This window comes from Nerophis ophidion, linkage group LG02, assembly GCF_033978795.1.
Source record: "Nerophis ophidion isolate RoL-2023_Sa linkage group LG02, RoL_Noph_v1.0, whole genome shotgun sequence".
NCBI lineage: Eukaryota > Metazoa > Chordata > Actinopteri > Syngnathiformes > Syngnathidae > Nerophis > Nerophis ophidion.
In genome coordinates this window covers 80,700,152-80,715,983 of record NC_084612.1, presented here as the reverse complement: position 1 = coordinate 80,715,983, position 15,832 = coordinate 80,700,152, and the positions used below count along the sequence as shown (strand labels likewise).

Below are 15,832 nucleotides of genomic sequence, written 5' to 3'. Positions count from 1 at the left end.
CTCGGGAGCCAGATGTGGCTCTTTTGATGACTGCATCTGGCTCTCGGATAAATCTGAGCTGATGTTGCTTGAAACGATAATTAATGAATAATTAGGGTCCGGCAGGCCCATGGCAAAGGACTCCTATTTTTGCCTCTTTGAGCTGTAATTTGACCCCCTTAAAATGCTTCAAAACTCACCAAACTTGGCACACACATCAGGACTGGCAGAAGTTGCCATCTAATGAAAAAAAAAAATAATAAAACTAAAAATTGCGCTCTAGCGCATTTTTTTAATAAAACACAGAAAAAACTGCTTCTAGGAAGAAAAAACAGACAAAACTGCTTGTAACTTCCGGTAGGAATGCCGGAAAGACATGAAACAAAAACTTCTATGTAGGTCTCACTTAGACCTACATTTAGATAATTGACATCCTTCGGCAAAAATCAACAGGAAGTTAAAAATTGCCCCTTCAAAATAAAAGTTTTGTGAAAACCCGTCACCTTTTTCTAATCGAAACTCCTCTGAGTGCGTTCGTCGTTTCGGCTTCAAACTCGCACAGGAGAGGGATTGAACCCTTTTGATTAAAACTGTCCAACAAAGTTTTGATTACTGCTCCTGTTTAGATTTTACACGCCTTCAAAGAACCCCTGCGCAAAGTTTCCTAAAAAATGTCCTTTTTGCCTCTTTAAACTGTAATTTGACCCCCTTAAAATGATTCAAAGTGCAAGTTAAAGCTCTACTATGCCAAGCGAAAGCCATTTATCAACAACATCCAGAAACGCTTATCTATAATTTGACCCCCTTAACATGCTTCAAAACTCACCAAATTTTACACACACATCAGGACTGGCGAAAATTGCCATCTAATAAAAAACCAAACCCCAAAAGTCAAAATTGCGCTCCAGCGCCCCCTAGGAAAAAACCCAGACAAAACTGCTTGTAATTTCTGTTAGGAATGTCGTAGAGACATGAAACAAAGACCTCTATGTAGGTTTAACTTAGACCAGGGCTTGGCAGCGGCCAAAGGCGGACCCGACCAACGCTGCTTGCAGCTTTAATTCTTTATTATTATTCCGCTCCTTCGCACCCTATTTTGACCCCCTTAACATGCTTCAAAACTCAACAAATTTGACACACACGTCGGTCTGGCAAACCTTCCCAACTTATTAATCAACCAAACCCCAAAAATGAAAATTGCACGCTAGCGCCCCCTAGGAAGCAACAACAAACAGACTGCTTGTAACTTCCATTATTTAGGGCTATATAAGTAAACATAAACATTGATTGAATGTCGTAAAGACATGGAAAAAAACCTCTATGTAGGTCTGACTTAGACCTAGATTCCCCATTAGAAACGTCTATACCCAAAATCAACCGAAATTTTGCAAAAACTCATTCAAAGCCAAATTTTCGCAAAAAATGCTATTTTTGCCTCTTTGAGCTGTAATTTGACCCCCTTAATATGCTTCAAAACTCACCAAATTTGACACACACGGTCTGGCAGGCCACCCCAACTTATTAGGTAACCAAACCCCAAAAATCAAAATTGCGCGCTAGCGCCCCCTAGGAAAAAAAAAAACAGACTGCTTGTAACTTCCGTTAGGAATGTCGTAAAGACATGGAAAAAAAATCTCTATGTAGGTCTGACTTAGACCTATATTCCCCATTAGAAACGTCTATACCCAAAATCAACCGAAATTTTGCAAAAACTCATTCAAAGCAAAATCTTCGCAAAAAATGCTATTTTTGCCTCTTTGAGCTGTAATTTGACCCCCTTAATATGCTTCAAAACTCACCAAATTTGACACACACGTCGGTCTGGCAAACCTTCCTAACTTCTCATAGTCATTATTGTCACCGACGTCCCACTGGGTGTGAGTTTTCCTTGCCCTTATGTGGGCCTACCGAGGATGTCGTGGTGGTTTGTGCAGCCCTTTGAGACTGAGACACTAGTGATTTAGGGCTATATAAGTAAACATTGATTGATTGATTGATATTAATCAACCAAACCCCAAAAATGAAAATTGCGCGCTAGCGCCCCCTAGGAAGCAACGAAAAACAGACTGCTTGTAACTTCCATTAGGAATGTCATAGAGACATGAAACAAAAACCTCTATGTAGGTCTGACTTAGACCTACATTTCCAATACAAAACTTCTATACCTAAAATCAACAGAAATTTTGCAAAAACTCATTCAAAGCAAAATTTTCGCAAAAAATGCTATTTTTGCCTCTTTGAGCTGTAATTTGACCCCCTTAAAATGCTTCAAAACTCACCAAACTTGGCACACAGATCAGGACTGGCAGAAATTGCCATCTAATGGAAAAAAAATAAAAATAAAAATTGCGCTCTAGCGCAATTTTTTAATAAAACACAGAAAAAACTGCTTCTAGGAAGAAAACACAGACAAAACTGCTTGTAACTTCCGGTAGGAATGCCGGAAAGACATGAAACAAAAACTTCTATGTAGGTCTCACTTAGACCTACATTTAGATAATTGACATCCTTCGGCAAAAATCAACAGGAAGTTAAAAATTGCCCCTTCAAAATAAAAGTTTTGTGAAAACCCGTCACCTTTTTCAAATCAACAACAAGAATTGAAAAACTTATTCGGGTGTTTCCATTTAGTGGTCAATTGTAGGGAATATGTACTGTACTGTGCAATCTACTAATAAAAGTTTCAATCAATCAATCAAAAGAGTGTGCCACTATTCGGCCTTGTTTTTAACTCATTCCGCCGAAGGCCGAATGTGGCTTTTTTTGCCCTATTCGGTTACCGATTAATCGGTGCATCCCTAATAAAGAATATTAATAATAAAACGCTAGAAATTCAATAGGGTCCTCTGTCCCTTTGGGACATCGGTCCCTAAATATATCTGTATTCCCGCCGCAGACTTTGACCTTTCAAAATGTGGCTTTGGTGGAAAAAAGTTTGGACACTCCTGAACTAAAGCGTCGATATTTTGATTTGTGGATCGACTGTACAGCATAAAGATATAATATCGATATTTCAGTATGGATCCGCACGTCACGACCCTGTATCACTCATTTTGACTTTCTCTTCAACCGCCAGACAAGCAAACTCGACTGGATGTTAGCGTGCCACTCCCACTGATCAGCGCCTCGATTCCACACTTCCGCTTACAGAAACAAAACAATTTATCGAGCGCTTTTTTTACCGATACGGGTGACGTGTGCGGAGATATGTACGGATATTATAGCTGTCAATGCCAATGTTGTATGACTTGTGTGAGCCACGCCCCATGGTAGACGTGGTGGATAGTTCCACCCAAGTGGCTGACGGTGTGGTTGCTCAGGTGCGAGGGAACAACTTGACCCTCTGCTGGCCCACGGGCATGCCGGACTCGTGCTGCACCTACCTGTCCCACGCATCCAACGCACCCCAGGCCGCCTACGGCATCGCCCGGGGGAACCATCGAGGATGACGTGATCACCGATAAGACGCTGACTGCCTTCGATTTCACCGGCAGCTCCGTCAAATGTGGTGAGACCAGACTGCTGTCCATTGAAAAAAAAAAAATAACATACTCGTCGACTCCAGTCAGTCAATGTCTTAACTTTTTACTTTTTACTGCTGCTTTTCTGAAGTCCACTTTCTTTTGTTTTCTAGCAACCTTCTGTCAGCAGGGGAGCCGTGGATCTGCCCGAGTCAACGTGTAATTTCCTCCTTCCTTACTCATACATGTACACATACATATACATATATATATATATATATATATATATATATATATATATATATATATATATATATATATATACTGTATATATATATATATGTGTATATATATATATATATATATGTATATATATATATATATATATATATATATATACATATATATATATATATATATATATATATATAGTGTTTCCCCCAGATTATTCGTTAGATAAGATGGTGTCTCCTCAGGGGGAAGTGGGCTGGGTGGGGGGGGGCAATAGACTACAGACTGTTGTGAAGTAGGCCGGCTTCGTCGCGTGAAAAAGCCTACAATTTTTTTGGTTGTGTTCTTCGCTCCGTATACTGAACGGCGATATATGATATATATCTCGATATTTTTTCCATAAAGTAAAAACAAAACACAAAACAGTCTTAGTTACCCGAGATACTGTGTCATTATTTTGTCTTAGTAAGTCAAAATTTACTAAGTCAAAATAATGACTAAGTCAAATTAATGACTTACTGTAAATAGGCGTTTGGAAAAAAAGACAAAACATTCGTCTTAATTAGGACAAAAAACAAATTAGATTTTTCAAATGGAAAAATTCCCGTTTTTTACGAAATTCCAGGAATGCCGTAATGCGGTGGTCCCCCAACCGGTCAACGCTTAATAATTTGTCCCGCGGCCCGGGGGGGAATCCTTTTTTTTTTTTTTTTTTTTTGTGAAAAAGGGAAGTTTTTGTCATGAAAAAGGGAGGTTTTTGTGGTCGGTACACTAATTGTAAGTTTATATCGTGTTTTTTATGTTGATTTAATACGAAAAATTTATATATATATTTTTTTATTTTATTTTATTTAAAAAAAAGATAAAAATTAATAAAAAATTATTCTGCGGCCCGGTACCAATGGGCCACGGCACGGTGGTTGGGGACCACTGCCGTAATGTATTGCGTCAACATTTCTCAAACGATTTGAAAAATTCCAACACCAACCATTTCAACTCATTCTGGCCGTTCAAGTTTTTTTGGTTTTTTTACCATTTTCAAAAAAAAATTCCCAAAATTCCCAAATTTTTGGAAATTCCCATTGAAATCAATAGGACATTTTTCAAAGTTCTACAACTCCCACATTTTTCATCTGATTCAAACTGGTCCAACTTCAAATTGTTCAGCCTATTCAGGAATCGCGGACTTTCCCTTGACAAATTTCCAAAATATACCCAGATTTCCCAGAATTCCAGGTTTTCCTGGACATTTTTCCCCATTCACAATGAATTGGACATTTTTCAAACTTCCACCATTTCCTAATTTTTCAACCGATTCAAACCATTCCACCTTCAACACATTCCACCATCCTGGAAATTCAAGCTACCTTTTTTCCAAGTTCAAAAAAATTCCAGGATTTTCCAAAATCCCTGGTTTTCCAAAGTCCTATTTCTACCCTTTTTTCTGGCGACTACACCTACATTTTTCAACGCACTTCCTCTGAATCAGGACAAAAAAACTAAGTTTCTTTTTGAAACTGGAAAAATTCCCGATTTCCCCGAAATTCCAGGAATGCCGTAATGTTGTTACTTCAACATTTCTCAACCAATTTGAAAAATTCCAACACCAACCATTTAACTCATTCAGGCCGTTCAAGTTTTTGTTGTTGTTTTTTTTACCATTTTCAAAAAAAAATGTCCAAATTTTTGGAAATTCCAATTGAAATCAGTGGGACATTTTTCAAAGTTCTACAACTCCCACATTTTTCATCTGATTCAAACTGTTCAAACTGTTCAGCCTATTCAGAAATCGCGGATTTTCCCTTGACAAATTTCCAAAATATACCCAGATTTCCCAGAATTCCAGGTTTTCCTGGACATTTTTCCCCATTCAAAATTAATTGGCCATTTTTCAAACTTTCACCATTTCCACATTTTTCAAGCGATTCAAACCATTCCACCTTCAACACATTCCACCATCCTGGAATTTCAAACTACCTTTTTTCCAAGTTCAAAAAAATTCCAGGATTTTCCAGAATCCCTGGTTTTCCAAAGCCCTATTCCTACCCTTTTTTCTGCCGACTACTCCTTCCAAGTTTTTTAACACATTTCAACCGTTCCACCGTCAAAACATTCCTCTTAATCAGGACAAAAAAATAAGTTTCTTTTTGAACTGGAAAAATTCCCGGTGTCCCCGAAATTCCAGGAATTCCGTAATGTTACTTCAACATTTCTCAACCAATTTGAAAAATTCCAACACCAAACATTTCAGCTCATTCATTCAGGTCAAGTTTTTTTTCACCATTTTCAACAAAAAAAATTCTCGAAATCCCCAAATTTTGGGGAAATTCCCATTGAAATCAGTGGGACATTTTTCTAACAACTCCCACATTTTTCAATCGATTCAAACTATTCCAACTTCAAATTGTTCAGCCTGCTCTGGAATCGCAGACTTTCTTTTGACAAATTCTAAAATATTCCCAGATTTCCCTGAATTCCAGTTTTTCCTGGACATTTTTCCCCATTCACAATGAATTGGACATTTTTCAAACTTCCACCATTTCCTCATTTTTCAACCGATTCAAACCATTCCACCTCCAACACATTCCACCATCCTGGAATTTCAAACTACCTTTTTTTCCAAGTTCAAAAAAATTCCAGGATTTTCCAGAATCCCTGGTTTTCCAAAGCCCTATTTCTACCCTTTTTTTTGGCGACTACTCCTAAATTTTTCAACGCTCTTCAACCGTTCCACCGTCAAAACATTCCTCTTAATCAGGACAAAAACTAAGTTTCTTTTTGAACTAGAAAAATTCCTGGTTTCCCCGAAATTCAAGGAATGCCGCAATGTTGTACTTCAACATTTCTCAACCAATTTGAAAAATTCCAACACCAAATCTTTCAACTCATTCCGGCCGTTCAAGTTTTTTTCACCATTTTCAAAAAAAATTTCCCGAAATCCCCAAATTTTTGGGAAATTCCTATTGAAATCAGTGGGACATTTTTCGAAGTTCCACAACTCCCACATTTTTCATCCGATTCAAGCTATTCCAACTTCAAACTGTTCAGCCTGTTCTGGAATCGCAGACTTTCTTTTGACAAATTCTAAAATATTCCCAGATTTCCAAAAAATTCCAGTTTTTCCTGGACATTTTTCCCCATTCACAATGAATTGGACATTTTTCAAACTTCCACCATTTCCTCATTATTCAACCGATTCAAACCATTCCACCTTCAACACATTCCACCATCCTGGAATTTCAAACTACCTTTTTTTCCGAGTTCAAAAAAATTCTAAGATTTTCCAGAATCCCTGGTTTTCCAAAGCCCTATTCCTACCCTTTTTTCTGCCGACTACTCCTTCCAAGTTTTTCAACGCACTTCAACCGTTCCACCGTCAAAACATTCCTCTTAATCAGGACAAAAAACTAAGTTGCTTTTTGAACTGGAAGAATTCCCGCTTTTTTCGAAATTCCAGAAATGCTGTAATGTTATTACTTCAACATTTCTCAACCAATTTGAAAAATTTCAACTCCAACCATTTCAACTCATTCAGGCCATTCAAGTTTAATTTTTTTACCATTTTCCAAAAAACTTCCCCAAATTCCCAAATTTTGGGAAATTCCCATTGAAATCAGTGGGACATTTTTCGAAGTTCCACAACTCCCACATTTTTCATCCGATTCAAACTATTCCAACTTCAAACTGTTCAGCCTGTTCTGGAATCGCTGACTTTCCCTTGACAAATTTCCAAAATATACCCAGATTTCCCAGAATTCCAGGTTTTCCTGGACATTTTTCCCCATTCACAATGAATTGGACATTTTTCAAACTTCCACCATTTCCTCATTTTTCAACCGATTCAAACCATTCCACCTCCAACACATTCCACCATCCTGGAATTTCAAACTACCTTTTTTTCCAAGTTCAAAAAAATTCCAGGATTTTCCAGAATCCCTGGTTTTCCAAAGTCCTATTTCTACCGTTTTTTCTGGCGACTACACATACATTTTTCAACGCACTTCCTCTGAATCAGGACAAAAAAACTAAGTTTCTTTTTGAAACTGGAAAAATTCCCGATTTCCCCGAAATTCCAGGAATGCCGTAATGTTGTTACTTCAACATTTCTCAACCAATTTGAAAAATTCCAACACCAACCCTTTAACTCATTCAGGCCGTTCAAGTTTTTGTTGTTGTTTTTTTTACCATTTTCCGAAAAAAAAATTCCAAATTTTTGGAAATTCCAATTGAAATCAGTGGGACATTTTTCAAAGTTCTACAACTCCCACATTTTTCATCTGATTCAAACTGTTCAAACTGTTCAGCCTATTCAGAAATCGCGGATTTTCCCTTGACAAATTTCCAAAATATACCCAGATTTCCCAGAATTCCAGGTTTTCCTGGACATTTTTCCCCATTCAAAATTAATTGGCCATTTTTCAAACTTTCACCATTTCCTCATTTTTCAACCGATTCAAACCATTCCACCTTCAACACATTCCACCATCCTGGAATTTCAACCTACCTTTTTTTCCAAGTTAAAAAAAAATTCCAGGGATTTTCCAGAATCCCTGGTTTTCGAAAGCCCTATTTCTACCTTTTTTCCGCCGACTACTCCTTCCAAGTTTTTCAACACATTTCAACCGTTCCACCGTCAAAACATTCCTCTTAATCAGGACAAAAAACTAAGTTGCTTTTTGAACAGGAAAAATTCCTGTTTTTTACGAAATTCCAGGAATGCTGTAATGTTATTACTTCAACATTTCTCAACCAATTTGAAAAATTCCAACGCCAACCATTTCAACTCATTCAGGCCATTCAATTTTTTTTTTTTACCATTTTCAAAAAAAAAAATCCAGAAATTCCCAAATTTTGGGGGAAATTCCCATTTAAATCAACGGGACATTCTTCAAAGTTCCTCATTTTTCATCCGATTCAAACTGTTCCGACTTCAAAATATTCAGCCTGTTTGGGAATTTTGTGCTCTACTTCAACAATTCTAAAGAGAAAAAATTCCAGTATTTCAGTTCAACTTCAGCATTGGAGCATTCACACAATTCCTTCAGGAATTGCCTCATCTATTTATTATATTGGTTCTGAATTTGGCCACAGTTTATGTAAACTTTTCAACTATACAACATTATTATTGTCGTTTGCTTACAATTTTGTCCTTACCGACATGCGTTTGACTATACATTATAAAGATTTGTATTGAAATTGCATTAAAAAGGCATTAAAATGAACCTTGATAGTGATATCACCATCAGAACATGGGGATATGAGACCGATTTACAGAATATTTACAGGAAAAAACAAAAATAAGTACAATTATTGCCAATATTTCAGAATAATTCCACCAATGCAGTGATATTTATGTCAATTTAAAGAATGCTAATCCACATCTTTTATTATAATGACTACCAGTGATCATTTCAAAGTAAAAAAATAAAAGAACTCTATTACTCAGCCAGTCTTTTGAACGACTTCTTTCACAGAGCCCTAAGTCTCATCTCTATAACACAGGGGTAGGGAACCTGCGGCTCTAGAGCCAAATGTGGCTCTTTTGATGACTGCATCTGGCTCTCAGATAAATCTTAGCTGACATTGCTTAACACGATAAGTAATAAATGATTCCACTGGTAATCACAGGGTTAAAAATAACGTTCAAAATTAAAAACATTCTCATGCATTTTATTCCATCAATCCAAGAAGTCGCATTAATGCTAAGAAGTATTTCATTTATTTGTTAGCTTCAGAATAACAATGTTATTAAAAAGAATAAGAGACTTATTATACTCTAAAAATGTTTATCTAACTTAAAAATGCGCACATTTAGTCGTATTCAATGTAAAAAAATATCGGTAACACTTTAGTATGGGGAACATATTGTAAGTAACAAAGACTTAAGAGTTATTTGGACACTAGGGGACCATGTAAGGGTTAAGGGTACTAATAAGCAATAATTCTGAGGTTATAAGGCAGGGTTCGGGAGCCTTTTTGGCTGAGAGAGCCAAGAAAGCCAAATATTTTAAAAACCTATTTCCGTGAGAGCCATATAATATTTTGGTAATACTTTGATATGGGGAACATATTCACCATTAATTAGCTGCTTATTAACATGCAAATTCGTAACATATTGGCTCTTAATTAGTCATTTTTAAGTACTTATTAATGCCTTTTTCTGCATGGCCTTGTTTTACAAGCAGTAAGCCATTAACTAAGAGTCTTCCCTTATAACCTCAGAATTATTGCTTACCAGTACCCCTAACCCTTACATGGTCCCCTAGTGTCCAAATAACTCTTAAGTCTTTATTACTTACAATATGTTCCCCATTTTAAAGTGTTACCGATATTTTTTAACACTGAATACAACTAAATGTGCGCATTTTTAAGTTAGATTAACATTTTTACAGTAGAATAAGTCTCTTGTTCTTTTTAATAACATTGTTATTCTGAAGCTAACAAATAAATGAAATACTTCTTACCATTAATGCGACTTCTTGGATTGATGGGATAAAATGCATGAGAATGTTTTTAATTTTGAACGTTATTTTTAACCCTGTGATTACCAGCGGAATCATTTATTACTTACTTACTGCTTGTAAAACAAGGCCATGCAGAAAAAGGCATTAATAAGTACTTAAACATGACTAATTAAGAGCCGACATGTTACGAATTTGCATGTTAATAAGCAGCTAATTAATGGTGAATATTTTCCCCATATAGATAGATAGATAGATAGATAGATAGTACTTTATTGATTCCTTCAGGTGAGTTCCTTCAGGAAAATTACAATTCCAGCAGCAATGTACAGAGTTGAGATCAATTTAAAAAAGAGTAAAAAGTAAATAATGGGGGTTTAAAAGGAAACAAAATAGAAAAATATTATAAAAAGAATAAAAATAATGGGAATAACAATATAACAGTAAAATAAGAATATGACAAGACAAAATAGGCAGTAGTGACCATGTTATCAAAGTATTACCAAAATATTATATGGCTCTCACGGAAACAGGCTTTTAAAATATTTGGCTTTCTTGGCTCTCTCAGCCAAAAAGGTTCCCGACCCCTGATGTAAGGGTTAGGGGTACTAATAAGCAATAATTCTGAGGTTATAAGGGAAGACTCTTAGTTAATGGCTAAAACAAGGCCATGCAGAAAAAGCCATTAATAAGTACTTAAAAATTACTAATTAAGAGCCAACATGTTACGAATTTGCATGTTAATAAGCAGCTAATTAATGGTGAATATGTTCCCCATATCAAAGTATTACCAAAATATTATATGGCTCTCACGGAAATAGGCTTTTAAAATGTTTGGCTTTCTTGGCTCTCTCAGCCAAAAAGGTTCCCGACCCCTGACTTAAGAGTTATTTGGACACTAGGGGACCATGTAAGGGTTAGGGGTACTAATAAGCAATACTTCTGAGGTTATAAGGGAAGACTCTTAGTTAATGGCTTACTGCTTGTAAAACAAGGCCATGCAGAAAAAAGGCATTAATAAGTACTTAAAAATGACTAATTAAGAGCCAACATGTTACGAATTTGCATGTTAATAAGCAGCTAATTAATGGTGAATATGTTCCCCATATCAAAGTATTACCAAAATATTATATGGCTCTCACGGAAATAGGCTTTTAAAATATTTGGCTTTCTTGGCTCTCTCAGCCAAAAAGGTTCCCGACCCCTGACTTAAGAGTTATTTGACACTAGGGGACCATGTAAGGGTTAGGGGTACTAATAAGCAATAATTCTGAGGTTATAAGGGAAGACTCTTGTTTGTGTGTGCAGGACTGACCCGGAGCCTCCCTGCACCCTCAGCTCGCAGGTGGAGATGAAGGACGACTTTGACGGTGTCAACATCCGCTCACCTGTGAGTTTAACCTACTCGATGCATTCTCAGTTACAAGTTTAGTCAGGAGAAGGAGCCCAACAAAAAAAAGACTTATAGGGGAACATTATCACAATTTCAAAAGGGTTAAAAACAATAAAAAATCAGTTCCCGGTGGCTTGTTGTATTTTTGGAAGTTTTTTTCAAAATTTTACCGGTCTCGGAATATCCCTAAATAAAGCTTTAAAGTGCCTTATTTTCGCCATTTTCGAAACCACTGTCCATTTCCCTGTGATGTCATACAGTGCTGCCAATGCAAACAACATGGCGGTTAGCACAGCAAGATATAGCGACATTAGCTCGGATTCAGACTCGGATTTCAGCGGCTTAAGCGATTCAACAGATTACGCGTGTATTGAAACAGATGCCCGGAGTACGGGGGCAGATAGCGAAAACGAAATTGAAGAAGAATTCGAAGCTATTGACGCTATTCGGCCATAGCGTGGGTGTACCTAATTGAGTGGCCCATAGCATGGCTGCCTTATTAGCATCGCCGGTAAAATGTGCGGACCAAACCATCGGGACTTTTGCGTCTTGTGACACTGGAGCAGCTTAAATCCGTCGATTGGTAAGTGTTTGTTTCGCATTATCCAGTTTCAAATGTACATACAGCTAGCGTAAATAGCATGTTAGCATCGATTAGCGTAGCATGTTAGCATCGATTAGCTGGCAGTCATGCTGCGACCAAATAATAATAATAATGGATTAGATTTATATCACGCTTTTTTATTGTTATATACTCAAAGCGCTCACAGAGAAGTGGGAACCCATCATTCATTCACACCTGGTGGTGGTAAGCTACATCTGTAGCCACAGCTGCCCTGGGGTAGACTGACGGAAGCGTGGCTGCCAGTTTGCGCCTACGGCCCCTCCGACCACCACCAATCATTCTTTCATCATTCATTCACCGGTGTGAGCGGCACCGGGGGGCAAAGGGTGAAGTGTCCTGCCCAAGGACACAACGGCAGCGACTTTGATGTCCATAGGTGGGAAGCGAACCTGCAACCCTCAGGTTTCTGGCACGGCCGCTCTACCCACTACGCCAGGGGTGCCCACACTTTTTCTGCAGGCGAGCTACTTTTCAATTGACCAACTCGAGGGGATCTACCTCATTTATATATATCATTTATATTTATTTATTTATGAAAGAGACATTTTTGTAAACAAGTTAAATGTGTTTAATGATAATACAAGCATGTGTAACACATATAGATGTCTTTCTTTCACGAAGACAAGAATATAAGTTGGTGTATTACCTGATTCTGATGACTTGCATTGATTGGAATCAGACAGTAATGAGGATAACGCCCACATTTTCAAATGGAGGAGAAAAAAAGTTGTCCTTTCTGTACAATACCACATGAAAGTGGTTGGTTTTTGGCATCTAATTCATCCAGCTTCCATACACTTTACAAGAAAAACATTGGTGGCAAATTCCGTAGCTTGCTTGATTGACATTCACGGCACCCGAGGGTCTTGTGAGATGACGCTGGCTGCTGCCAGTTCATTATTATGAAAAAATGACAGAGAGGAAGGCGAGAAACACTTTTTATGTCAACAGACTTTCGCGCCGTCCCTTCCGTCAAAACTCTAAAGGCCGACTGCACATTTCCTATCTTCACAATAAAAGCCCTGCTTCATGCTGCCTGGGCTAACAAAATAAGAGTCTCGGAAAGCTGGCGTGCACAAGTGATGTGCACGCCAGCTTTCTGAGGGATCGCTTGTGCACGCCAGTTTTCCCAGACTCTGTATTTTGTTAGCGCAGGCAGCATGAAGCAGGGCTTTTATTGTGAAGATAGGAAATGTGCAGTCGGCCTTTAGAGTTTTGACGGAAGGTACGGCGCGAGAGTCTGTTGAAATAAAAAGTGTTTCTCGCCTTCCTCTCGGTCATATTTTCATAATAATGATCTTGCAGCAGCCAGCGTCATCTCACAAGACCCTCCGGTACCGTGAATGTCATTTAAGTGACGTCTTGGTGAAGATTGATGATCACTCATTTTTAGGTCTATTTTTTTTAAAAGCCTGGCTCGAGATCGACTGACACACCCCCCGCGGTCGACTGGTAGCTCGCGATCGACGTAATGGGCACCAATGCAGTACGCCATACCGCCCCTATATGTCTGATTAGCACATAAGTCAACAACATCAACAAAACTCACCTTTGTGATTTCGTTGACTTAATGGTTGCAAATGCATCTGCAGGTTATCCATACATCTCTGTGCCATGTCTGTTTTAGCATCGCCGGTCAAATGTGGAGACACTCTGGCGGTCTGTCGGCAGATTTCTTGCCAGTGGTGCAACTTGAATCCCTCCCTGTTAGTGTTGTTACACCCTCCGACAACACACCCACGAGGCATGATGTCTCCAAAGTTCCAAAAAATAGTCGAAAAAACGGAAAATAACAGAGCCGAGACCCGGTGTTTGTAATGTGAAAATGAAAATGGCGGGTGTGTTACCTCGGTGACGTCAGAACGCTAAAAGACCGATAAACAGAAAGGCGTTTAATTTGCCAAAATTCACCCATTTAGAGTTCGGGAATCGGTTAAAAAAATAGATGGTCTTTTTTCTGCACCATCCAGATATATATTGACGCTTGCATAGGTCTGCTGATAATGTTCCCCTTTAAGCACTCACGGGTTGTGTCTGCCCTCTGGTGGCAGGAGCTGACATTACACCGGCTCCTCTCCACCTGGTGATTAAAAAGACTAAATAGGTGGTTGGTGAGCCACATAACTGCTCTGAATGTGGGTAAAAGGCAGTTTTTATTCACTGCAAATCAGCTTAAAATAGGTTTATTGGTGTTTTAAGTGGCATGTAGACGCACATTAGGTTTTCTTATTTTAGTTTAGTTTAGTCTTTATTTGAAGGGACAATGCACAGAAACATTGAAGGGGAACATTATCAGCAGACCTATGTAAGCGTCAATATATACCTTGATGTTGCAGAAAAAAGACCATCTATTTTTTTAACCAATTTCCAAACTCTAAATGGGTGAATTTTGGCAAATTAAACGCCTTTCTGTTTATCGCGCTGGAGGCGATGACGTCAGAATGTGACGTCGCCGAGGTAACACACCCGCCATTTTCATTTTCAACACATTACAAACACCGGGTCTAAGCTCTGTTATTTTCCGTTTTTTCGACTATTTTTTGGAACTTTGGAGACATCATGCCTCGTCGGTGTGTTGTCGGAGGGTGTAACAACACTAACAGGGAGGGATTCAAGTTGCACCACTGGCCCCAAGATGCCAAAGTGTCTGCCGCCAGACCCCCATTGAATGTGCCGGAGTGTCTCCACATTTTACCGGCGATGCTAAGACAGACATGGCACAGAGATGTATAGATAACCTGCACACGCATTTGCAACGAAAAAGTCAACGAAATCACAAACGTGAGTTTTGTTGATCTTGACTTATGTGCTAATCAGACATATTTGCTCGAGGGGTGACTGCCAGCTAATCGATGCTAACATGCTAAGCTAATCGACGCTAACATGCTATTTACCGGCGGTGCTAAGGCAGACATGGCACAGAGATGTATGGATAACCTGCAGATGCATTTGCAACGATAGTCAACGAAATCACAAAGGTGAGTTTTGTTGATGTTGACTGCCAGCTAATCGATGCTAACATGCTACGCTAATCGATGCTAACATGCTAATTACCGGCGGTGCTAAATCAGACATGGCACAGAGATGTATGGATAACCTGCAGATGCATTTGCAACTATATTACGTTTCCTTCCACCCACATTTAATGCGAAACAAACACTTACCAATCGACGGATTTAAGTTGCTCCAGTGTCACGAGATGCGAAAGTCCTGATCGTTTGGTCCGCACATTTTACCGGCGATGCTAACGCAGCTATTCGGCCATGCTATGGCTATGAATAGCGTCAATAGCTATCCGCTCAATAGCTTCAGTTTCTTCTTCAATACTTTCATACTCCAACCATCCGTTTCAATACATGTGTAATCTGTTGAATCGCTTAAACCGCTGAAATCCGAGTTTGAATCCGAGCTAATGTCGCTATATCTTGCTGTGGTATTCGCCATTGTTTGTTTACATTGGCAGCACTGTGTGACGTCACAGGGAAATGGCCAGTGTCTTTGCAGAGAGCCGAAAATAAGGCACTTAAAAGCTTTATTTAGGGATATTTCGAGACCGGTAAAATTTTGAAAAAAACTTCAAAAAATACAACAAGCCACTGGGAACTGATTTTTATTGTTTTTAACCCTTTTGAAATTGTGATAATGTTCCCCTTTAAGCTCAAAGACAGATATGTTCTGTACC

The 15,832-nt window shown here is 38.5% G+C and overlaps 1 protein-coding gene across 1 annotated transcript in view; it reads left to right on the top strand.

The window, feature by feature from the left end:
* adgrg1 (adhesion G protein-coupled receptor G1) overlaps positions 1 to 15,832 on the top strand; it is an 81,641-nt gene that overhangs the window by 38,782 nt on the left and 27,027 nt on the right. Inside the window, 4 exon segments of the mRNA XM_061893584.1 lie at positions 3,237 to 3,407; positions 3,409 to 3,487; positions 3,614 to 3,659; positions 11,441 to 11,522. Coding sequence (XP_061749568.1) covers positions 3,237 to 3,407; positions 3,409 to 3,487; positions 3,614 to 3,659; positions 11,441 to 11,522 — 378 coding nt within the window.